Source organism: Megalobrama amblycephala, linkage group LG3 (assembly GCF_018812025.1).
Source record: "Megalobrama amblycephala isolate DHTTF-2021 linkage group LG3, ASM1881202v1, whole genome shotgun sequence".
Classification (NCBI taxonomy): Eukaryota; Metazoa; Chordata; class Actinopteri; order Cypriniformes; family Xenocyprididae; genus Megalobrama; species Megalobrama amblycephala.
This window is the reverse complement of record NC_063046.1, coordinates 55228131-55253205: the sequence shown is the minus strand read 5'-3', so window position 1 is coordinate 55253205 and position 25075 is coordinate 55228131. Positions and strand designations below refer to the sequence as shown.

The 25075-nt window shown below is 43.4% G+C and overlaps 1 protein-coding gene across 5 annotated transcripts in view; it reads left to right on the top strand.

Annotated features, from left to right (window-relative positions):
• Positions 1 to 25075, top strand: part of LOC125265725 (transforming growth factor beta-1-induced transcript 1 protein-like) — a 176478-nt gene that overhangs the window by 105199 nt on the left and 46204 nt on the right. For 3 of the 5 annotated variants that reach the window (XM_048186114.1, XM_048186116.1, XM_048186118.1), the window contains 4 exons: positions 5508 to 5580; positions 5919 to 6003; positions 12009 to 12182; positions 12883 to 13056. In XM_048186114.1, the coding sequence (XP_048042071.1) occupies positions 5508 to 5580; positions 5919 to 6003; positions 12009 to 12182; positions 12883 to 13056 (506 nt within the window). The remainder of the gene's footprint in view (positions 1 to 5507; positions 5581 to 5918; positions 6004 to 12008; positions 12183 to 12882; positions 13057 to 25075) is intronic. The other 2 variants (XM_048186115.1, XM_048186117.1) reach the window with 2 other exon arrangements.

The window sequence follows — 25075 nt, the reverse complement described above, 5'->3', positions numbered from 1 at the left end:
TCTGCCTCCGTGTCTCTGTTGTAACAGAAGACCGGAACCATACCAACAGTCAACAGCATGAGCACCAACGACCCGTTCCAAGAGCTCGTGGACATCTTACGCCGAGCACTCACTCCACAAACATCTCCACCGTCTTCCACCAATGTGGCTGCTTCCGCACCCACCATCACCGCTTCTTCACCAGCATTCACCGGCAGTCCCATGGCCAAACCGGCGCCCTACTCTGGATCGGCGGAGGAATGCAGCGGATTTCTTCTCCAATGCGAACTGGTCCTGGAGATGCAGCCGCACCTCTACCCCACCGACACGGCTAAAATCACGTTCATCATCTCACAACTGCAAGGTAAGGCCCTCCAATGGGCTGATTCGCTGTGGACTCAGAAAGGCTCTGTGGTGAAATCCTATCCGGCGTTCGTCTCTCACTTCCGTGAGGTCTTCGGAAAACCTCTCTCGGATTCATCGACTGGTGAGAAACTTTATAATTTAAAACAAGGAAATAACTCTGTCAACGAATATGCCTTGCAGTTTAGAACGCTAGCCACCACCAGCGGATGGAATGAACAAGCCCTCATCACCACCTTCCGTCAAGGTCTGGAGCCTAATGTGCGGCTGCATCTCACTGCATACGAGGACTCCATAGGACTAGAACGCTTCATCCAACTCGCCATCCGCGTGGGTTCTCGTATGCAGTCGTGTCTCCTCGGGCACCAGGGCCAGTCTCGCTCCAACATCCTCCTCCGTCGGTCCGAACCCGTCAGCTCTCCAGAACCAGCCAGCGAACCTATGCAAGTTGACCATTCGCGTCTCACAACAACGGAAAGACAGAGAAGGCTGACCCTGAACTTATGCCTATATTGTGGATCTCCGGGGCATGTCATCTCCGCATGCCCAACCCGTCCTCCTCGGCCCGTGGTGAGTGCGATAATTCCCTCCATTCCAAGAATGAAACCACTCACAACTGTTGTAAACCTTACTGCTGTTAATACTTCTGTTCCAGTGGTGGCGCTCCTCGACTCAGGATCAGCAGGAAACTTCATCTCTGGCACCCTCTGTCGACAACTCAAACTCAAGGTCTCCCCGTCTCCGACTCACTATAAAATCCACTCCATCACGGGCAAACCCCTGAGCCGCAAGACCATCCGTCACTGTGTAGGACCACTTCAACTTCGTGTGGGAGTTCTTCATACCGAAAACATTCATCTGCTGGTTCTGGAGGAGTCCACCGCTGACGTGGTTCTAGGGCGCCCCTGGCTTGAGCTTCACAATCCCACCATCTCCTGGCGCACGGGCGAAGTCCTGAAGTGGGGCGACCACTGCTTCCTCGACTGCTTTCCTGAGTTTCCTGTTCCGAAATCTCCTCTCTCCAAAACTCTCTCCATTAATGCCACGTCCATCGAAATCCCCGTGGAGAAGCGCTCAGTGGATGTACCTCCGGACTACGCCCCCTTCAGTGACGTCTTCTGCCCGCAACGCGCCTCCAAGCTACCTCCACACCGGCCATGGGACTGCGCCATCGATCTGTTACCGGGTGAGCCAGTGCCCAGGGGACGTATCTACCCCCTGTCTCTACCGGAGGAGAAGGCCATGGAGGAATACATCAGAGAGGCCCTTAGTCAAGGTTACATCCGCCCGTCTACTTCCCCTGCTGCTTCAAGCTTCTTTTTTGTGGCTAAGAAGGACGGAGGCTTGCGGCCCTGCATTGATTACCGTGCCCTTAACAAGATCACAGTCAAATTCCGGTACCCACTTCTCCTCGTCCCAGCGGCCCTGGAACATCTCCGCGGTGCCACTGTGTTCACCAAGTTGGACCTCCGCAGCGCGTATAACCTCATCCGGATATGCGAGGGGGACGAGTGGAAGACCGCCTTCGTCACGCCCACCGGCCACTACGAATACCTCGTGATGCCGTATGGTCTGGTCAACGCCCCCTCCGTATTCCAGGACTTCATACACGAGGTGCTCCGGGAGTTTCTCCACAAGTTCGTGCTGGTGTACATAGACGACATTCTCATCTACTCCCGGAGCTTGGCCGAACATCGCCACCACGTTGCGGAGGTCCTCCAACGCTTACGGCAATTCCATCTCTTCCTCAAAGCTGAAAAGTGCTCTTTCCACCAGCCCTCTGTCCAGTTCCTGGGGTACGTGATTGACCACAGTGGCATCCGGATGGACGAGGGGAAGGTGTCCGCCATCCAGACTGGCCCACTCCAACAACTATCAAAGAACTCCAGCGCTTCCTCGGATTTTCCAATTTCTACCGTCGCTTCATCAAGAACTACAGTACAATCGTCAGTCCACTCACCAATCTGCTCCGTCACCAGCCCAAGTCTCTGTCCTGGTCCCCGCAAGCCACCAACGCCTTCAAAACCCTTAAGAGAGCCTTCACCACCGCTCCCCTCCTCGTCCACCCTAACCCAGACCTACCTTTCGTCGTGGAAGTGGACGCCTCCACCACCGGAGTGGGAGCGGTCCTCTCTCAGCAGCAGGGGACACCAAGTAGACTCCATCCATGTGCCTTCTTCTCCCGCAAGCTCAACCCGGCGGAGGTCAACTATGACATCGGTGACCGCGAACTCCTGGCCGTCAAGCTTGCCCTTGAAGAGTGGAGGCATTGGTTGGAGGGATCTAATCACCCATTCCAAGTTCTTACTGATCACAAGAACCTTGAGTATTTAAAGGCTGCCAAAAGACTCAACCCTCGCCAAGCTCGGTGGGCCATGTTTTTCTCTCGGTTCAATTTCTCCATCTCATATCGCCCTGGTTCAAAGAATACAAAAGCTGATGCCCTGTCTCGTCTCCATGCCCCAGACGAAAAGCCTGAAACCCCAGACACCATTCTTCCAGAGTCAGTCTTCATAGGCCCCATCCAGTGGTCTGAGGAAACCATGCCCTCCTCCAATGCCTCCTCACGCACTCCGCCGGGTTGCCCCCAAGGCTTGCAGTACGTCACACGGGCACGACGCACTCCACTTCTGCACAACGCACATTCTTCACTTGGCACTGGCCACCCGGGGGTCAATGAGACCCTCTCGTTGCTCAAACAACGCTTCTGGTGGCCCAACATGGCCAACAATGTCAGAAGGTACGTGCAGGGCTGCAGGGAGTGCGCCATCTCCAAGAGCCCACGCCATCTTCCCACCGGCAAGCTCAATCCTCTGCCCGTTCCTGAGAGACCCTGGTCACACCTGGGAGTGGACTTCGTCACGGATCTCCCCGAATCTGAGGGTCACACTTGCATACTGGTGGTGGTAGATCGCTTCTCAAAATCCTGCCGTCTGATCCCCCTGGAGGGTCTACCTACCACCGTGACCACTGCAGAACTGATGTTCAACCATGTCTTTCGTCACTATGGAATACCCGAAGACATTGTCTCCGATAGAGGACCCCAGTTTATCTCCCACGTCTGGAAGGCGTTCTTCTCCCTCCTGGGTGTGACCGTCAGCCTGTCATCCGGATACCATCCTCAGTCGAATGGGCAGACGGAACGGAAGATCCAGGAGATAGGCCGCTTCCTGCGTACCTTCTGTCACGGCCACCAGAACTCCTGGAACCAGTATACTCGGTTACCAACCCCCACTGTTCCCCTGGGATGGGGAACCCTCCAACGTTCCAGCAGTCGACTACTGGTTTCCGGGAGAGCGAGAGGGTTTGGGACTCGGCTCACCACCAACTGCAGAGAGCCCTGCGCAGACGCAAAATGACAGCCGACCTTCGGCGCTCCGACGCTCCAGTCTACCAACCGGGGCAGAAGGTCTGGCTGTCCACCAGGGACATCAGGATGCGTCTGCCCTGCAAGAAGCTGAGTCCCCGCTTCATTGGCCCGTTCACCATCGTCCGGCAGATCAACCCCGTCTCCAACTTCCAGCACAGTATAGTAGAATTCATCCTACATTCCACGTATCACTGCTCAAGCCTCACCACCCTTCTGTTGTTCCCTCCACAGAACCTGACGTGGCAGCCGCCGAGCCCCCCCTTCCACTCATTCTGGATGATGGCACTGCGTACGTGGTTCACGAGATTCTGCATTCCCGGCGCCGTGGTGGTCAACTGGAATACCTGGTCGACTGGGAAGGCTATGGCCCCGAGGAACGCTCATGGGTCCCCAAGAATGATATCCTTGATCCTAATCTGTTACAGACCTTCCATTCCAACCACCCGGACAGACCTGCCCCACGCCCTAGAGGACGACCACCACGACGTCGGGGTCCTCGGTCCTCAGGAGCAGGCCGTGGGAGGGGGGGTACTGTCACAGACACGTCAGGTTCCACCTCACTCCCTTACCCACGCACTCAATCACCAGCCTACTGATCACCGCCACCTGTGACTCATCAGCACTGCAATTACCACCACTACAAAACCACCACACTCACACACACTCACTGTCCGGTCTCGTTTGCACTACAATCCATGTATGCTTACCTTAAGGACTCCAATCGCCATACTTACCTGTTCCAGTCGTCTCCTCCATCTCCTTCGTCTCCAATTCTCCTCGTGTGCCTACCTGCCTGTGTGTGTGAGTGTCTCTGCCATCATCCTCCAACGCCGAACTCCATCCGCATCTGCAACACATTGCAAGGACAGTATCACGCTCTCTTCATCTTCCAAGAACTGTTTATTCACCCATTCATATCCTATAACTCTGCTGTTTGACAATAAACCTGCTTACATTGCTTTTACGTCTGCCTCCGTGTCTCTGTTGTAACACCTATTCCTATTGTAAGCTATTTTTGATCACTGTGTGGTTTGTAAAAATTACTCTGAGCTTACGAGGGGTAATGGCTGAACTGGCCAAGACATTCCTCAGCACAAACCTGAGTGTTATGCACGCTGGCCACCTTATATACTTGTATATCAGGGGGCCTGGCCAGACATGCAAATTTCACACGCCAATTTCATTTGCTTTTTCTGAATATGTCAGTGGTGTTTGGGGCTCCCAAGAGTGACCTGTAGTGTCAGCATTCAACACTATGTCTCATTCCCTCCATCAGGGAACAGAGGTTACCTACATTTTCCATCAGTGGGCATTTTCAATTTACAATGGGTGTTTTTCAATTGCTTTACCTGACTTGCTAAAATCATTGAGGCCCACCCCTAAACCAAGCCACCAGTGGATTAGAGCAAATCAGGTAAAGAGGTTGAAAATGTCCACTGTGGTTTGAAAATGCCCCACTGATTGTGTAACACCCACTAGTGTTCTGCAGAGATTCATACCTGCATGATCTTGTGCTCATCAACTACAAATCAATGTTACTTTTTCCACCCATGTGTACTGTCATATTTCATCAAAATTTCAATGCTGGTCCAACATACGTTCAACATTGAAATGTCAATCTCAACCAAAATGATGGTTTGGATCAAAACTCAACATTGTATCAATGTCACCCTGTCACCTTATCTGGGTAGGCAGTATCCAGTATTTAGTGTACTGTATGCAGTAAGCTGCACCCAAGCATTCCATTTTGAACAGAACTACTCTGAAGCATTTGTTGTCCCTATGTCTTTCTTAGATGAGATTTTGGCTCAATTCCCCAGCACCAAAAAAGATGATAAGTCTTCCAAGTCTGGTCCATCCTCTACTTGGTTAGTGCACTGGTATATTTTCTATGTATGTTTATCTTTATATACATTTTTTCTATATACTCATTCTCCACCTCTTATGACAGATAGGAGATTACATACAAACTACATACTAGATAGTACCATTGTATTAGATAGTACTGACTGATAGCATATCTCTGCAAACATCTTCATTTAAATAAATGTATTTATATGCAGTAATACCCACATTCTGGAGGAAAGTTAAATTCACAAAGATGAAATTCTTATGGGTGTAGACAGTATATAATCAATAAGAATCTATGACTGTTGGACAGTGATGGTGTTTTTTTTTCTTTTCTTTTCTGTTTTTCTGTTTCTAGCTCAGCGAAACCCTCAGCTACATCTGCTACATTAGAGTTGGACAAACTAATGGCATCTCTGTCAGACTTCAGAGTCCAAAGCACAGTATGTTTGATACTTTTATGCATTTAAATGTGGTGTGTTTGATGTTTGCACCACTAGCACCACCAGATGGAAATGCAAAATTAATAATTGTTTTCAAACTGGTTTCCCAAACACCTATCATCTTTGGCCATTAGTTCAACAAAGAGATTGTCATACCCATGTTGTGTTGTTAAACTCAGAACTAGGTAAATCCAAACAAATAGTGCATTGTTGTGCTTCTCAGTGTTTATATTTTTCAAAAACTTAAGAGGCTTACGGATAGTTTCCTTATTAAGCTGGGTTAAACCTTGTTTATAATTTCACTTAGCACCACAACGCAACCGTCTGCTGACTGAATGCGCACTTCAGTGGTATTTATAGTCAATGCGATCGCCGTTGTATTATTTTCTGAAATGGGGCCATTTGGACACACACACACACACACACACACACAAATCCTCCAGGAACTATAGCGATGTGAAGACTTAGTTTACCGGAACAGCATCAGATCATACCGTCAAACTTCAATCTAGTTCCCTTTCAGTCAGTCAAAGGGTATCAAAATGTGTTTATGCAAGTCACATGCGTGTACAACTGTCCTCTTATTGGTCAGAGTTTCCTCTGCATCATCCATCAAGATAATTGACGCAAGTTCGCTTCATGAGATTATTGTGGCTTTTTTTAACTGTCGAGACACACGCAAACACTATACAAATGTAACCACTTATTGGCCGATTTGGATGAGTCCGGGTATCCGAGTAGCGAGCAAGACTACTTCCTTCTGACAAAGTTTCAAGTCTCTCTGCCTTACAGTTTGGGCTGCCCGATCAGTTTTAAGGCATAAGAAAAAATAATAAAAATCCTTACAATTAGTTTTATTAACAAAGTTCAGGAGGAGTGCATTCAAGTGATCTACCCAATCAGCATGAGAGAAGGCCTATATGTATAGTTTTTTTTTTTTTTGCCACCCAATTTCCGTTATGTTAGAGACTGTGCTCTTCCCGTCTGATGATGTCTGGCTCCATTGTGTAGTCATCAGCCCAACCGGTCTGCTCACCCCATGACGTGTACACCTTGGCCCATCCAACTATTCCTGCAATTGAGAAATGGACTGTTAGGATTGAGGCAGGTGCTGATCAGCGCAGATGTCCATTTCTCAAGGAGAATGGACAAAGCACAGCTCTATGACTTGTATGTCTATGACCCTGCAATCACTCTCCTAAATCCACTTAACCCTAAGGCCACCAATAGAGCAAGCAAAGCCCATAAGGCCCCAACGTTGTGTCCCATACAAAGACGTTTTCCCCCTGTGCAAGACTGGAACCTCTTCAAACGCCCTACTCTCCCTGCCAGGCACCAATCTCCTCCTCCCTCTGTTCAGCCACACACTGCCGCTTTCCCTTTTGCTGCATCTTATTTAGCAATGCTCCCTCGAGGCCTGCCTCCCCACTAGCACTGGCATAGCAATTTGCCTTGACAAACAGAGCAGGCTCAGACGTCACAGCTAGTTATACTCATGGTGAAGTACTTTTTCGTTCTTCATTTAGTGAAATGAAGTTTGAAATACGTGAGCAGCGATATACTGTTAAGGCCCTGGGCTAGATTTCCCGATAACGTTGTCTCTTATTGCACTACGAAGACTCTAAAGGCATACCCCTAACTGAAGATATACCTTTTCTAGGCGTGTTTCCCAAACTATACCTTAGGAGGTTGCTTAAGGCATATCTCCTTAAGTCCAACGTTACCAGGTGCTGTCCATGGCAGTAGTGCTGAATTGGTTGATGGCTCGAGAATCGATAATTCACTCTATGCAGGGGCTGCTTCACTGCGTTATATGAGAAAGCAGTGGTCTTTATAAAAGAAGCACTTCAGAAGTAGAAATCGCATTTATCAGGGCTCATGGGATCTTATAAAAATAATCCAAATTGCAAACTAAATCTATATTGTAATTTTTCTATATTCTGAGGGCTCTACATTCTAGCTGAGCCCCCAGCATGAGTTTGAAGCGACCGTTATTTTAGAACATTATTTTAGAATGTATTAATTCTTTGGAGATGCATCCTGCAGCTGACAGATATGTAGGTATCGCGATTATATCGTTTTTCATTTTTTTATTTAAAATATTCACAAAATTGTTAAATATATTATGCATTTTATGATATATTCTGATTGTAAAATATGTGGAAGTGAATGTATTTTGTCGCGCGATGAGTTTGCACAACAATTCAGAGCGGATTCAGATTTACGAAATTTTACCCAAAATACATACAAGTATGTGGCCGGTGAACTGGGAGAAGAATAGAGTAAACTTTATTGTTTCATACACAATGTGTATCTGATATGAATAAATCATTTCGTCAAATTATATAATTGAAAGGGTTATTACTGCAGCTTCCATAGACATCAGTGTATGGAATTTGATTTTAACAAACTATAAATGTCTTTTTTATATAGCCTAGTTCTTCATTCAAATATGTATTTAAATGTCTGAAACCTAAAATAAACCTGATTGCGATTGAGAACACTGAATAGTGCTGAGTGCATCTGTAACAAGGCGGGACTCAAGGTAAGATCCATATGCAAAGCTTTATTAAAAGTGAGCGTGGTCGTACAGGCAGGGTCAAACAGGAACAAACAGGAATAGCAAGGGACAGGCAGAATCGTAGTCAGGATACAGGCAATGGTCAGGACAAGCAGATATCACTCACAGAACAGAATACCAGGCAAGGATCAAAGGCAGGCAGCAACGGGTCAATAACAGGCAGGAACGGGAACGGACAGGCAGACAGGATAACAAACGCTCAGAAATGCTACACAGGGTAAACAAGACCTCGCAATGACTCGGGCGCGGAGTTTGGAGCTGACTCTGGCTCGGGTGCGGAGTCTTGAGCTGGCTCGGGTACGGCGTGTGGAGCTGACTCGGGCTCGGGTGCGGAGTCTGGAGCTGACTCGGGCTCGGGTGCGGAGTCTGGAGCTGACTCGGGCTCGGGTACGGAGCCTGGAGCTGACTCGGGCTCTGGTGCGGAGTCTGGAGCGGGCTTGGGTGCAGAGTCTGGAGCGGGCTCGGCGAAGACTGGAGCAGGATCGGGTGTAGAGTCTGGAGCGGGCTCGGCGAAGACTGGAGCGGCCTCGGCGGACGCAGGAGCAGCCATCTTGTCTGTAGACACTGGCGGAGCGGCTATCTTGTCCGTGGACATTGGCGGAGCGGCCATCTTGTCCGTAGACACTGGCGGAGCGGCCATCTTGTCCGTAGACACTGGCGGACTTGGACTTGAGTGTGTAGCAACCGGCGGACTTGAACTTGAGTGCGTAGCAACCGGCGGACTTGGACTTGAGTGCGTAGCGACCGGCGGACTTGGACTTGAGTGCATAGCAACTGGTGGACCTGGACTTGAGTGCGTAGCAACCAGTGGACTTGAGTGCGCAGCAACTGGCGGGCTTGAACTTGAGTGTGTAGCAACCGGCGGACTTGAACTTGAGGGAGTAGCAACCGGTGGCCTTGAGTCCGAAGCCGGCGGAGGTTTTGGAATGCTAGCTGCACGTGCTGAAGTCAGTGGAGGATCGTTCACACTGGACAACAATCCTCTCCGCTCTTGGATGGGTCTCGAGACGTGACGTGACTCTGGGCGATCAGCGGAGACGTGACGTGACTCAGGGCGATCAGCGGAGACGTGACGTGACTCTGGGCGATCAGCGGAGATGTGACTTGACTCAGGGCGATCAGCGGAGACGTGACGTGACTCTGGGCGATCAGCGGAGACGTGACGTGACTGGGCGATCAGCGGAGACGTGACGTGACTCTGGGCGATCAGCGGAGACGTGGCGTGACTCTGGGCGATCAGCGGAGACGTGACGTGGCTCTGGGAGATCATCTGTGACTTGACTTGGCTCAGGAAGTTTAACTTGACGTGGTTCAGGAATATCAACTGTGGCTTGACTTGGCTCATGAAGATCAACTGTGACTTGACTTTGCTCATGAAGATCAACTGTGACTTTGCTCATGGAGATCATCTTTGACTTGACTTTGCTCATGGAGATCAACTGTGACTTGACTGGGCTCATGAAGATCAGCTGTGACTTGACTTTGCTCATGAAGATCAACTGTGACTTGACTTTGCTCATGAAGATCAACTGTGACTTGACTTTGCTCAGGAAGATCAGCTGTGACTTGACTTTGCTCAGGAAGATCAGCTGTGACTTGACTTTGTGTTGTTGTTGTGGCCGCCATTTTGTGAGTGTTCTCCTTAGTGGCAGCCATTACATGATTCACCGTGGTGTCGCATTTTTACGCGACACCCACAGTAAATGGAGGGCCAACAGACAATAAAGCATAATCCAAGAAATGTCTGAGGGAGGAACGGGGTCCATTTCTAACTAATTGTTCTTTGAGTGGTTGGTTAACACCCTCACAGAAAAAGTCAATGAGTGCACAGTCAGGCAGATCTGAATAATATGCAATGTCCAGGTATTCAGTGATGTAATCCTCGATCGATCGTGTGCCCTGCTTGAGACATAATAGTAAATATGCAATGTCCATACCGGGCCAATGTTCTCCTGAAAAGTCGCTGGATCCTTGTGTTGGCGAGGTCTTCTGTAACGAGGCGGGACTCAAGGTAAGATCCATATGCAAAGCTTTATTAAAAGTGAGCGTGGTCGTACAGGCAGGGTCAAACAGGAACAGCAAGGGACAGGCAGAATCATAGTCAGGATACAGGCAATGGTCAGGACAGGCAGATATCACTCACAGAACAGAATACCAGGCAAGGATCAAAGGCAGGCAGCAACGGGTCAATAACGGGTAACAGGCAGGAACGGGAACAGACAGGCAGACAGGATAACAAACGTTCAGAAATGCTACACAGGGTAAACAAGACCTCGCAATGTGTGTGTGTGATTGAGAGTCCTTTATAGTCCAGACAATGAGCTTCAGCTGTATGTGGCAATTGGTGATTGGTGTGGGGTGTGTGCATGTGACTGGCAAGGAGGAATATGGGAATTGGAGTCCGGGAAGTGACAGGAATCGTGACAGCGTCTGTCTCTGGATCAGCATTAAATCACATTTGAATTTAGCAGTGAATTTTTGCATTTTATTCTTTGCCATTGTCCTAATTGAACACTGGGTGTATTACAACTTCAGAATTATATTCATATAGACTGTCAACAGTGATAAGGTATAGCTACGAGTGGTCCAGACCAATCTTACGAACAAATGACTTACATAAGGTATACTTAACTAAGAACATTTCGGGAAACACGTATTAACGTTGAGCTACAGCTTAATGTATAATTTAAGAACATGTCGAGTTAAGAAGGTTTCAGAAAATCCAGCCCTGATATACTTAAAGCGATATCGAAGAATGAACTGATGTGACATCATTTTGATCAAAATCAGGCCAAAACAAATTTCATTTGGAGTTCGTTTTGGGAGTTTGAAACAGCAATATGTAAGCATCTTCTGTAGCTTCCAAAGGGCAGTACTAAATGAAAAAAATTCTAAACAAAATAAGAAAAACTTACACAGTTACAAAGAGGTAAGCATTGTTTCTAAATGCTCTAAATAAATGTTGTAAAGATATACTTTGTAAACCAGACATTATAATCACAATGAAAGCATCCAAATGGCAATATTTAACATATACAGCTGCAAAGCGTCCAATATGTAAACAAAAATTATTTAAGCACTAAAATACAGCATGAATTCTGGCACAACCTACATATTTTTAAACGCTATAACGATTGGCTGATGCCCGCATTTCTTTCTTGATACTTGCATAAAGTTAAGAACTTCTCAAACGTTTGACCCTCTCAGCCACTCTCAATGCTTTCTCCGGTCCACTGTCAATCTCACAATTCACCATGTGAGTGTGATACTCAACTCCTATTGAAATTAATTAAAAATGCTCACTTTACTGTGCTCAATCTACGCCAATGGACACACAACATAAATCATTTTTTTCCACTTCACCTTTAATTAAAAAAATGTTAATGTTTTTTTATGTAATTGTTAAGTAAATTGTTTGTATTAGCCAGCAATACATGTGGCATCTTCACCGCAGCAAACAGCTTCTCCACCTCCTGCATCCTCTGAAGGCTCATTGGACAGCATGTTGGGTCTCCTCCAATCAGATCTGAGCAGACAGGGAGTGGCTGCCTCCTCTAAAGGAAACTGTTCCACTTGTCAGAAACCAGTTGTAGGACAGGTGAAATTCTTTAATAAATCCTGAATTAATCATTAGTTTAACTTGTGGTCAACAGCCACAATTTGTTTTTTTCGTGTTTTCAATGCTTTATAATTGGAAGTATTATCAAAGTATTTACTTAGGTTTGTAAGTAAAAGACTCATTTATTTTCTCCATAGAAAAAACAAATTGTATAACCCTTTAAAGAAAGACTTGTCATTATCTTTGGTTGTTAAGTTTAATGGTTTACATTTAATTACATTGAAGCAAGTCAATTAAATTGCATACACTAGCCTACCAACAATCTCAAAGAGAGATCCACTAATCAGCAAAGCCACTGTAACCATGGAAAAAGAAATGCACCCAAAATAGCTTGGTAGTGACTGCCCATTCCCCTATTTGAATGTGATAAACAAATATATGGTATTTTACGTTTATAATAATTGACTTTACTTTATTAGTTTTGGTAGTCGTTTTTTTTAATGGTTTTCTCATACCTATTTTTTCAGTTTTCATATGTTTTGCTTCAGATAGTTCATAATGTTTGTGTTTCATCTTTGAGTTGGTTCGTATGATTCATGGTTTAGAACCCTTTATTGATTTTTTTTTTTTTTTTTTTGAATGAGAAAAAAACAGTGGATGGTCAATGTTGTACTGTATTTATGTGCATTTCAGTAACAATAGTAATTTTAAAAATGCATCTTCTTTCCATATCTCTTAGGTGGTAACTGCTCTGGGACGTGTTTGGCATCCAGAGCATTTTGTTTGCTCTGAGTGTGAGTGTGAACTTGGCAATTGTAATTTCTTTGAGAAAGACGGTCGACCATACTGTGAGCCTGACTACTTCACCCTGTACTCACCTCACTGCGCAGAATGCAACAAGCCCATACTCAGTGTAAGTATACATTTGAGTGTTATATTCAAGAATTTACAGCTGTACTGGTGCTGAATGAAGATGATATTATCTAAACAAAAGTTCTGTAGGAGTATGATCATTTAATCCAACAAATCACAATGCTAGAGCAAGCATATATAAACCGCTGAGATACCTCACTCCTGCAAAAAAAATTCTGGAAATCCAGTTCCTACTCCACCCCAACTGTTACATTTAGTTATTATAAATATTATTTAAGTAAATCCAGAGGTACTTGGGTTGTGTCTTGATCTCCATTATGGACAGCAAACCAAATGTGTTAATCTTCACTTCAGATCAAGGATTATAATAACATGCCAACTCCTAAAATGAATTATAATTATAGCTTAGCAATTCTCATTTGACTGGAAACCAGAGACAACAGGTAATGCTGTCCTGAGCGCTATGATTAAGGAGCTTATCAATGACTTGTGACAAAAAATACATAGCCAAACAGATGTGTTTCGAGTCTGGATTTGAATGTGACTATTGTTGGAGCACATCTGATCTCTTCTGGAAGCTGGTTCCAACTATATGTGGCATAATAGCTAAAAGCAGACTCACCTTGTTTAGGGCGAACCCTTGGTATTTCTAACTGATGTGATCATACTGATTATAGTGGTCTGTTTATATTAGTGAGCATATCTGCATGGTCCCAGGCCATTGAGTAATTTATAATGCATTTATAATACAGTACTTTAAAATTAAATCTTAAATGCATCTGGAAACCAGTGCAAGGACCTGAGGACTGGTGTGTTATCTTCATATTTTCTGGTTCTGCTCAGAATTCTGGCAGCAGCATTCTGTATGAGCTGCAGCTGTCTTTTGGTCTTTTTGGGAAGGCCAGTGAGGAGTCCATTACAATAATCCACCCTACTGGTGATGAAAGCATGAAAAAATCTTGACTAGAAACAAAACATCTAATTATTGCAATATTTTTGAGATGATAATATGCTGATTTAGTTATTGCTTTGACATGACTACTCAGGTGAAAAAAAAGTATGTCTATAATGTACTTAAAGTGCTCTATTTTCGCGCACTAATTTTGTACTTAATATACTAAAAATTCTACTTTAGTACTTCTTAAGATAATCTTAAGAACATCTAAGTGTACTCAACTGTGCTATTATATGTCAAACATACAATCTTAATTTAATTTAAATCAAGCAATGATTTTACAAAATATGAGACCTTTCCGTTTCCCGTTTTTTTAATATTTTATATTGTAATAATTTCACAGTTACTCTCCAAATTAATGGAGAAACAACTTAAAGATTGTGTGTTTTAAATTGTGTGACAGAACAATGGACCGAAAAAGAAAAATGGAAATTAACGTTGCCTCTATGAGGGCTAACAAAATTTTTAGAGGAGCAACAGTGTTTTTGTTCCAGCATGGCAGAAATCTGGAGCATTACGTGGAGGAGTTCCTTGACATCTACCATCTAGCTACCTGCAATGACATCTGTTTGATGGAGGGATTTCGGTGTGGTATGGTAGATCTCTGCTTCGCCATGCCCCGCATCAACATCTCGCTGTGGACGAAAGGATCCTTGTTCACAGTTGGCGAAGCAGAGGATTCCAGCAGCCTCATCCAGCCACCCCCTACAAACGTCACGCAACCAGACTCAGTCACTACGGAGATGACAACGCCAGAGTCCCCCGCTGACGGAGAGCTTTTGCGCGCCGCAAGCACGGAACCTTTGACGACAGCGCCCATTAACCCCCCGGAGCCGAAGCTTCAATGTGAGTCTGACCAGGTGACCAGGTGTGAGCCGGCAACAGCCGTCCCTGAGGGGATTTTGGTGGAGATTGACACTGGGGAGGACTGGCTAATGGGACACTGTAATACTGCTTCCCACCATACCCCAGCCCATCTATATGCATTTTCGTCATCATTGCTGGTTTTAGCTAGTTTAGAGACTGAATCTTCATCCTGTATAAAATTTGATCTCTTATCAGTGGACGCCCAACCTTCCTCTCCCACCTCCACTATCTAGCACTGCCAGTCCTCCAGCCCAGTCTCAGCCGGATGCCTGCAGTCCTTTGTCTTCCCTTGTGATGCCTTGTAGCGCCTTGTAACGATGTGAAGCCTCAGGTCATGCTGTCTTCAGCCCGTCTGAGCTAAAGGATTCTGTGGCTCTACCTCCCGCCTCTGATTCTCTCGTTCCACCTTGGCCCATCGATCTGTTAGCTCCACCTTGGCTCCTCGCACCCTCGACTCCACCAGAGACCTTCAGCCTTATGGCTCCTATCCTCGTCATGCCGGCTCCACCTTGGTCAGTCGTCACCCTGCCTGTGCCATGGATTTACAAGCCTCCCACTGCACTCTGTCTCTCCACCCCTATGGTTACAGCAAGTTCCTCCTTCCCTCTGGCTCCGCCTCTGTCCTCTGTAACATCAGCTCCAGTTTTCCAGTCTTCGAGTGCTCTAGTTCCACCTTGGTTGCTCACCGCTGTGGCTCCACCTAGGTTTCCAGTGACAGCGGTGTCACTCAGTTCCATCGTCTCTCCATCACTGCCCTGGGATCCCCTGATATCAACCCTGTCGGTCGTCTCGCGGATGTCGTAGGCCACGCCTCCACCTTGTCTCCTCCCTCCATTAACACCGGTATGAAGAGATGGAGTAATAGTAATAGTAATCCTCTAGTAATATTGAATCTAGGAGAAATGCCATTTAATAACTTAAGAGAACAGTTGCCATTTTTATAGAGAGTTTTAATTGCTGCTGAAAAATAATACCAAAATCAAATTTCTTAAGTGTGTCAAAGATGAACTTATGTGCTACCAAGTCGAATGCTTTTAAGAACATGTATTTGCATGCTTCCAGCCAAGGATGAGCGAGTGCATCCATTCCCAGAGTGGAGTATTCCACTAGGTATAAGAACAGTGGGGAATGAGTGTTCACTGCTCACGCAAAGAGACCCACCTCTGCTCACCCAAACATGCTCAACAGCATGTCCGCACTGCAGTTCAGATGGCCAGGGACATAGAAATCTTGAATAAATAGGAGATGTTGATCTGTCCATATCAACAGGCTCGTTGTGAGCGTGCCTCTTTGGAGATATATGAACACCACCACTGCCATGTTGTCAATGTGAACGAGAACATGTTTGTGATGGACCAGAGTGTAAAAACACTCGAGAGCCAGTTGAACTGCTCTGAGCTCCAGACAGCTTATGTGCCACCTTCTTTCTGTGTTTGTCCAGATGGCTGAAGGCCAAACAACCAATGCAAAGGGCTCCCCAGCCAGTGCCTAATGCATCCTTTGTGATTACCTTGCATCTGCACACCTGTCCCATCAGAGTTCCCTGATCTTAAAAAGCAGTGCTCATCCAGGGGGCTAGTGCCTCTAAACATTCACAAATTACTAAGACACGCAACCATAGTTGAAGTGGCCGCATGTGAAGCAGTCCCAAGCAACATACCGCTGGGGCAGCTGCCATCAAACTTTTTGCCTTCTGCCTTCTTTGAACATCGCAAGCGAGTTCATGATAGCCTGCGAACACTCCAGTAAAATTTTGGAGTGCATAGCAATAGAATTTAGTGTTATGGCCAGAAATGGAATACATTGTGTGGGCTGGAGCCTGCTTTTCTGCATGTTGATCATAAGCCCCAAAAACTGAAGGTGTTTGATAAGCCGATCTCTGTGGCTGCTCAGCTTGTTTGCTGAAGGAGCCATAAGCAGCTAATTGTCCAAATAATTCACAATGCGTACTCCGTTCAGATGGAGAAGGGTTAGAACAGCGTTCATGCACTTGGTGAATGCTCATGGAGCTAAAGACAGACTGAACAGGAGGAACATAAACTGGTAGGCCACGTCTTTTAAGGCAAAATATCAGAAAGGGCCTGTGTCGAGGGGCTTTCTGTTTATCACCGAGACCTGGGTGAAGGTAGGAGACTTCAGTCCATTTTCTGAACTTGTTCCAGCCTACTATTACTTTTAAAATGCACCACAATTATCCAGCAGAGGCGGTGGACTAGCCATCATTGTTAAAGAATCACTCAGATCCCGATGTCGATTGCTATCTACCACCACTTTCTCTAGTTTTGAAGCTCAGGTTTTACTTTTGAACTTGCCTGAACCTGTGGTATTAGCTTTGATCTATCGGACACCACGCTTAATCAAAGACTTCATAGTAGAGTTCTCAGAGTTCAGAGAGGGGACTTGATCTCTAAATATGATCGCATCCTTATTTTAGGTGATTTAAATGTGCATATATGCTTCCCCTCGAAGCAGCTAACCTCTGAGTTTCTAAACATCATTGACTCTTTTAACTTTTTGCAGTGGGTTAATTATCCCACACATATTCATGGACACATGTTGGACCAAATTCGGTCATATGGGTTATCTGTAACTGAAGTTGAAGTTGTTGATTCTGATATTTCTGATCACTTCCCAATTTTATTTAAAATGTCTCTTCCTCAGCTTTCTATTGCACCTGGTTCAAGCACCACACAAGCCTGTGCATATTTACCTAATATTTACCTAATTTTGAAGTAGATTTTATTAAGTTCTATAATGAGGTTAATCCTCTTTTATCTTTAGAATCTCCACTACCTGATCTTGATGTGGAACATCACTTTTCTGTTTTAACCGTCTGGGTCTGAGGATTTTCGGGGCCCTGGAGAAGTTTTGACATGCCCTGACATTTGTGCTTTTTTCAGTTGTTCATAAACATATTAATGGAAAAAGTGTCATTACACTGTATTCAGCATAAACTAGGCTACAATAATATGTGAGGAACATGTATGTACATGTTTGTGTTTTTGAAGGAATAACGTTTATGCGTAGTTATTGAAAAAAACAAAAAACTTAAGTCACTGAAATAAGGGCAAAAAAAATATATATTAAATCTGTGTTCACGAGACTTCCGGTCTCGAGATATTCCGCTCCGAATTGCAAACCGTGGTGGGTGACTATCTGACGACCATTAAAAGTGAGCTGCAAGCTGTGAAAGCGGAGTTTACAAACACTATGGTTACAGTACAGACCGACATGGCGGCTATGAAAAATACAATTAAGGACATGGAGCAATCATTATCGGCCTGCTCTGACGATGTCACCGTGATTCATGAGAAAGTGGACTTTCTCTCTGCTGAGGTAAAGCGGTTGGAAGATAAATGCGAGGACCTAGAAGCAAAATAATATCAGAATCGTGGGAGTCCCTGAGGATACACCTGCCACCACTTCGGTAGTCTTAAAGTTACTCAGGGACGCACTTCGCCTCGATAAAGATATCATTGTGGACAGATCTCATCGCACGCTGCAACCTAAACCTAAACCCCACGAACGGCCACGCGCCAAGCTTCATTATCACTCGGACTGTGTTGACATTCTGCGTCAAGCAAGGGAGTCGAGGCATTTCAAAGTTGGAGACATGTCAATATCTTTCTTTCCTGACCTCACTTCTAAGGTAGCTTGCGCTCGAGCAGCATTTGGGGATGTGCGTCGGCAACTACGGGGAATCTCCGGAATCAAGTTTGGATTTCTGCATCCAGCCCGCCTGCGCATCACATACAATGGCTTGGAGAAGCAGTTCACTCGTCCAGATGAAGCAGAAGCATATGTCAAGTCCCTGCTGTCGCGGGTTGAAGGATCGGACTCTTGAAATAGATGACGGCCTATAGATTTAGTTAACGATCTCTTTCATATGGACACTTATTGGATGTTTCCTGTATGTTTATTTATTTATGCTTTTTCATTAGTGATGGCTAGTTATAAAATGTAATGAGGCTGATTTATTGTTTACCAGACATTCTTTGTCGTTTTTTTTTTTAATTCGTTATTTTATTTATAATTTTTTTATTATTAATATATATATATATATATATATATATATATATATATATATATATATATATATATATATATATTTTTTTTTCATATTATAATTCTCTTTTCCTCTCCGGTAATTCTTATTGCTTGTTTTTCTAATGTCTGGGTAAACTGGGTGGTTTGGAGTTTTTCTTTTTTGTGTATTGTAAATCGTTTTTTTTTTTTTCTTATAGCCTGCAGAGCTCCGTTGGGTGTTTGTAGTTCTCTAATCGTGAGCTTTGGACATTTGATGTGGCTCTTGTTGGAGTCTGCGCAACGGTTTGCATCGTTTGGGGATGTGGACTCTAAATGCGCACGGGGGTGGGACTTGTTTGTGGGGTTCCATTTTTTTTTTTTTTTTTTTTTTTGTTGTTTCTGTGGGAGGGTGTACAGATTATTTATTTTTTGTCAGGAAGGTTTAGAATTATAATAAATGAGTGACACTATTGGTTGCTCGGTTAACCATGCCAAGGGCTCTTCTATCAGATTTCTAAGCTGGAATGTTAAGGGTATCTGTAATCCAGTCAAGAGATCTAAGATATTTTCTCACCTGAAATTCCTTAATAGTGACGTTGTTTTTTTGCAAGAAACTCATTTGAGAAATGAAGACCACATTAAACTTAGGTGTTCATGGGTCGGTGAATATTTTCATTCAAATTTCAATTCTAAATCCAAAGGGGTTGCAGTGTTATTTAATAAAAGTGTTAATTTTTGTCTTACTAAGGTCATAGCAGATAATAATGGCAGATATCTAATTATAATTGGCACGCTATATCAGAATCCGGTTCTCCTAGTTAACGTTTACGCACCCAACTTTGATGACCCCAACTTTATAAATAGGTTGTTTGAAATTCTTCCCTCTTTGAAGACTCATAAGTTGATTTTTGCCACTGATCTTAATTGTGTAATTGATCCTGCATTGGATCGATTAAATCCTCTTGTGTTGACTTCATCTTCCATGTCTAAAGCAGTTTCAGAATGTATGGCATGTAATGGTTGTATAGATCCATGGAGGTTTCATAACGCTCAGGCCAAAGTCTTTTCATTTTTTCCCCCGTTCATCAGACATACTCTCGTATTGATTATTTTTTTATCGATAGTAGGTTTATCCCAAATGTTACATCAGTTAAATATCATGCTATTGTTATTTCCAATCATGCTCCCCTCACTGTAGACATTCAGCTGCGTGCTCGACCTCACTATTTACGACCATGGAGATTTAACACTCTTTTGTTATCTGACAAAAACTTTATTGATTTTCTTTCTTCTTCTATTGATACTTACATGGTTACTAATCGGAACAGTGAGACCTCCTCTTCGTTGTTGTGGGAAGCACTCAAGGCTTATTTATGGGGGCAAATTATTTTGTACTCAGCCTGGAAAAACAAACTTCATTCAGTTAAATTACACAAGCTTTCTAGTGATATTATTAATATTGACCAACAGATAGCATCTAATCTGTCTCCAGATCTGCTCAAGCGGCGTATGGACCTGCATGTGGAGCTATGAGTACGGTGAAAAAGCTAACCGTCTGTTAGCGCATCAACTAAGACGCAGGGCAGCCTCACGCCTTATTCCACAGATTAAAGACCATTCAGGCAAACTCATTTCTGATCTGGATGGCATTAATGAGACCTTTTAAGTCTTTCTATTCTGTACTATATTCATCTGAGTTCCCATATGATACCAGTGCAATGACTTCTTTTTTACATGACTTAGTAGTCCCTACTGTTGATCCAGCTGTTATTAATACTCTTGACACCCCATTAGGTATTGAGGAGATAATTCAGGCAATCCAAACAATGCAAAACAACAAAGCACCCGGCCCGGATGGCTTCCCTACAGAGTTTTTTAAGAAATTTCAAGATAAACTGGCCCCATTACTCTTATCCGTTTATGAAGAGTCTTTGGAGCGTGGTTCTTTGCCCGAAACAATGGCTCAAGCTTCCATAATATTGCTGTTAAAGAAGGATAAAGATCCCACCTCTTGCAGTTCCTATAGGCCCCTTTCATTACAGAATGTTGATGCCAAGATATTGGCAAAAACTTTGGCTACACGTCTTGAAAAGCTACTTCCGTATTTAATATCTGAAGAGCAACCCGGCTTTATTAAAGGGAGACAGCTCTTTTTTAATGTCCGTACTCTCTTAAACGTAATTTATTCTAGAGAATCTTCCGTTGTCCCAGATGTGGTTATTGCTCTCGATGCTGAAAAGGCATTCGATCGAGTTGAGTGGCCGTATCTTTTTGCTGTACTTAAAAAATTTGGGTTGGGGAATAATTTTATTTCATGGATTCGTCTTTTATATGCTCACCCTCAGGCCAGCGTACACACTAATGATACATATTCAGAATACTTTACACTAGGCGTGGAACACGACAGGGCTGCCCGCTCTCCCCTTTGCTATTTGCCCTGGCTATTGAGCCATTGTCAATTGCTTTACGGTCTACTTCATCGTTTAAAGGAATTTTTTGCTCGGATATCGAAATTAAATTATCTCTTTATGCTGACAATTTGTTGTTATACGTTTGTAACCTGATTACAGCTTCTCTTTCAATTTTATCTATGTTGAACAAATTTGGCTCCTTTTCTGGTTCTAAAATAAATTTTCAAAAGAGTGAGTGTTATCCTGTAAACTCTTTGGCCCTGCAACTTAAAAATTCTGATGTTCCATTTAGGTTGAGTAGGTCTGGTTTTAAATATCTTGGGATTAATGTCACTAGATCTCTATCTTCTCTCTTTTCTGCCAATTATACCCCTTTGTTGGCTCAAACTAAGTCTGACTTTCAAAGGTGGCGCAATCTTCCCTTAACTCTAATTGGAAGAATTAACATAGTGAAGATGAATGTCCTTCCTAAGTTTCTCTTCTTATTTCAATGTATTCCGTTGTTTCTGCCTAACAGTTTCTTTAAGTCTATTGACCAAATTGTTACTCCTTTTCTTTGGAATGGTAAAGTGCCCAGAATTCGTAAAGCAGTACTCCAAAATTGTAAATTTAGTGGTGGGCTATCTTTACCTAACTTTAAGTTCTATTTCTGGTCTGCTAATATTCATAAGATGACATATTGGTTCAACTCTTCTAATGCTCTCTGGTGCAGACTGGAGGCAAAATCATGTTTCTCCACTTCTTTACAGGCCTTACTCACTGCCCCCTTGCCTATTAACCCTTCCAACTTCACTGATAATTTAGTAGTCATTTCTACCTTTAGGATATGGTCCCAATTTAGGCGATATTTTAAGTTTATCTCTGCCTCCCCTTCAATGCCATTATTTATGAATCACTCATTTCCCCCATCAATCACGGACTCTGTTTTTCTGATGTGGCGCGATAAAGGATTAAGATATTTCAGAGATTTATACAAGGATGGTACCTTCTGCAGTTTTGCTGTATTGTCTACTGAATTTGAACTGCCATCGTCCCACCTCTTTCGCTACTTTCAGGCTAGGCACGGTTCAGCTTCTTTACTTCCAAACTTTCCTTGTTTACCACCTATGCTGGTTTGGGAAGACTTTCTTGTTATTAATTCTTTCCAAAAGTCAATTATCTCCAGGATCTATTGTCAGCTTATAGATTTAGAGGACTGCACTAGTATAAAAGCTAAAAGTGCCTGGGAACATGAATTGGGTGAAGAGTTTGCGGACGATTGGTGGACGCGTGCTCTTAATAGAATTTACACAAGTTCAATATGTGCTCTGCTTGCTCTCATACAGTTTAAAATATTACATAGGGTTCATTATTCCAAAGCGCGGCTCTCTGCAATTTATTCTTATGTTAATGACAGTTGTGATAGATGTCACATGTCACCTTGTAATCTGAGTCATATGTTTTTTTTTTTTCTGTCCAAAGCTTTTTAATTATTGGAACAACTATTTTGAGACTATGTCTAAAATATTTAAAATCAAGGTTGATGTCTGCCCTAATACTGCAATCTTTGGGGTTCCTAAAGTTTGGACTCTGTTTACATCTAAACAATTAGATGTACTTGCTTTTACATCTCTCTTAGCTAGACGACGGATTTTTTTTTCTTTGGAGGTCCACCAAGCCACCGAGCTTTTCACAGTGGCTTACAGACGTTATGTATTTTTTGAAGCTGGAAAAGATCAAATGCTCTCGGTATCCCCGTTATGGTTCCTTTTATGACAAATGGCAACCTTTTATTACATATGTTCACTCTCTTCAAATGTTACCTGTTGACTGAATTCCTTTATGTCACCGCCATTCCTCCTCCCTGGGTTTTTTTTCTTTTTTTTTTCTTCTTGTGTTGTTTTCCCTTTTGTAAATGTTTAAAAATGTGGAATGTCCTTATTATGTCAGTTGTTTCAATTATGCCTTTTTTACCTTCCACTCAATAAAAATTTTGAACATAAAATCTGTGTTCACAAGACTTCTGGGTATTGGAGGTTGTAGACTAGAGTTTTTGCTTCTAAATTATGTAAAAATTATCCTGCCTACTCATTCATTTATAACAATATATTGATTTAGTTTTTGTAAGAAACTTTTTGTCAAGAAACACAGTATGCGTGGAGGCGTGAATCATCATGAATAATCCTGTAATTCACACCTGAGAAGACAAAAGAATCGCATAAAGACCTGTAATGACCTGCATAAATAATGAGCTCTTTCAGACAGGTAGGCTGTGAAAAACCCTCTGTGATCATGTTTAAAGCTCATCATGGTGTATATCAAACATACAGAAAAATGCTCAGAATTTGCATCTGAATAGCACTCACTCATTAATTAGCGGATAATGAGCTGAATCACGGACTTCTGACATGACTCTTTTTTCATACAGATTACATAAACAGAGAATATTTGTTTTCGATTTGACTTACATGATTTAAAACCTGACATTTCAACGTTTCTTTAGACATAAATCTAATTTCTTTGTCATTAGTATTCACTAAGTTACAGTTTATTTTCTGAGAACTGTCAGATTGGACTTCGTTCAGAGGGAGACGAGAGATCACTCATCATGTTAGTTTTCTAGATTTTGCAAAAAGCACAACATTTTGTTTTTACTCGAGTGTACACAAATACAAGAAGATATTCCACAGATTAAAATGGTGTATAACTTTTAATTGTATGTGCAACAATGACAGAGTATTTTGAGTCTCTTTCACACTGGTAAGAAAAAAAACGAGGTGGTATCGCCGGCGTGACCGCCGACCCGAGGGAGTTAAATACTGCTTGGGCAGATATTTTAAATCTTACTGCTCCCTTCAAGGTTTTTAAGCCTAAATCTACATCCAAATCGGAGCCATGGATTGATCATAGTATTCGCTCCCTGAAACAGTCATGCAGGAAAGCAAAAGGAAGTGGAAAAAAGATAAATTACAGATTTCGTATGAGATCTTAAGGGACTGCCTATTGATATATCAGATGCTGTTAAGGAAGCTAAGGCTTCCTATTTTACTAAATTGATTGAGAAACATCACCACACCCCAAAAGCACACTTTTTTTCTGTCATTAACTCCGTTTTAAATCCCCCTATAAACTCTCTTAATTGCCCATCCTGGGCACTCTGTAAGGATTTTTCTAGCTACTTTGGCAATAAAGTTTCAAATTTGTGAGCCCAATTTCAGGTCTCCAATCAGGAAATAACGACAGAGTTCACCTTCCCTCTGGACTTATTTCAATTCTGTCTCTTTGCATTCTGTAAAGGAAGTAATGTTTAATCTTAAACCATCCTTTTGTTCGTATGACACTTTACATCCTCGTTATCTGAGACAACTATTTGATTCTGTCGGCCCTGGGTTGGTGTCGTTATTTAATAAATCCTAGCTTGAAGGAGCTATACCCTCGAGTTTGAAAAGTGCCTCAATTACACCTGTACTAAAGAAACCCTCACTTGATGCCTTTATCTTATCAAACTTTCGTCCGATATCCATTGTGCCCTTTATTTCCAAGGTATTGGAAAAAAGTTGTATTTTTAGAGCTCCAGACCTTCCTAAATGACAATCACATTTTTGAGAAGTTTCAGTTGAGGGTTTAAATCTCTGCATAGCACAGAAACCGCAATTATAAGAGTTCTCAATGATGTTTACATGGCCACTGATTTGGGAGATTCTGTTATTTTGTAGACCTGTCTTCTGCCTTTGATACTGTTGACCATACGATTCTTGTTTCTCGGTTGGAGTCTTGTGTTGGTCTAGGGGGCGTGGTTTTAAGCTTGTTCAAATCTTTTT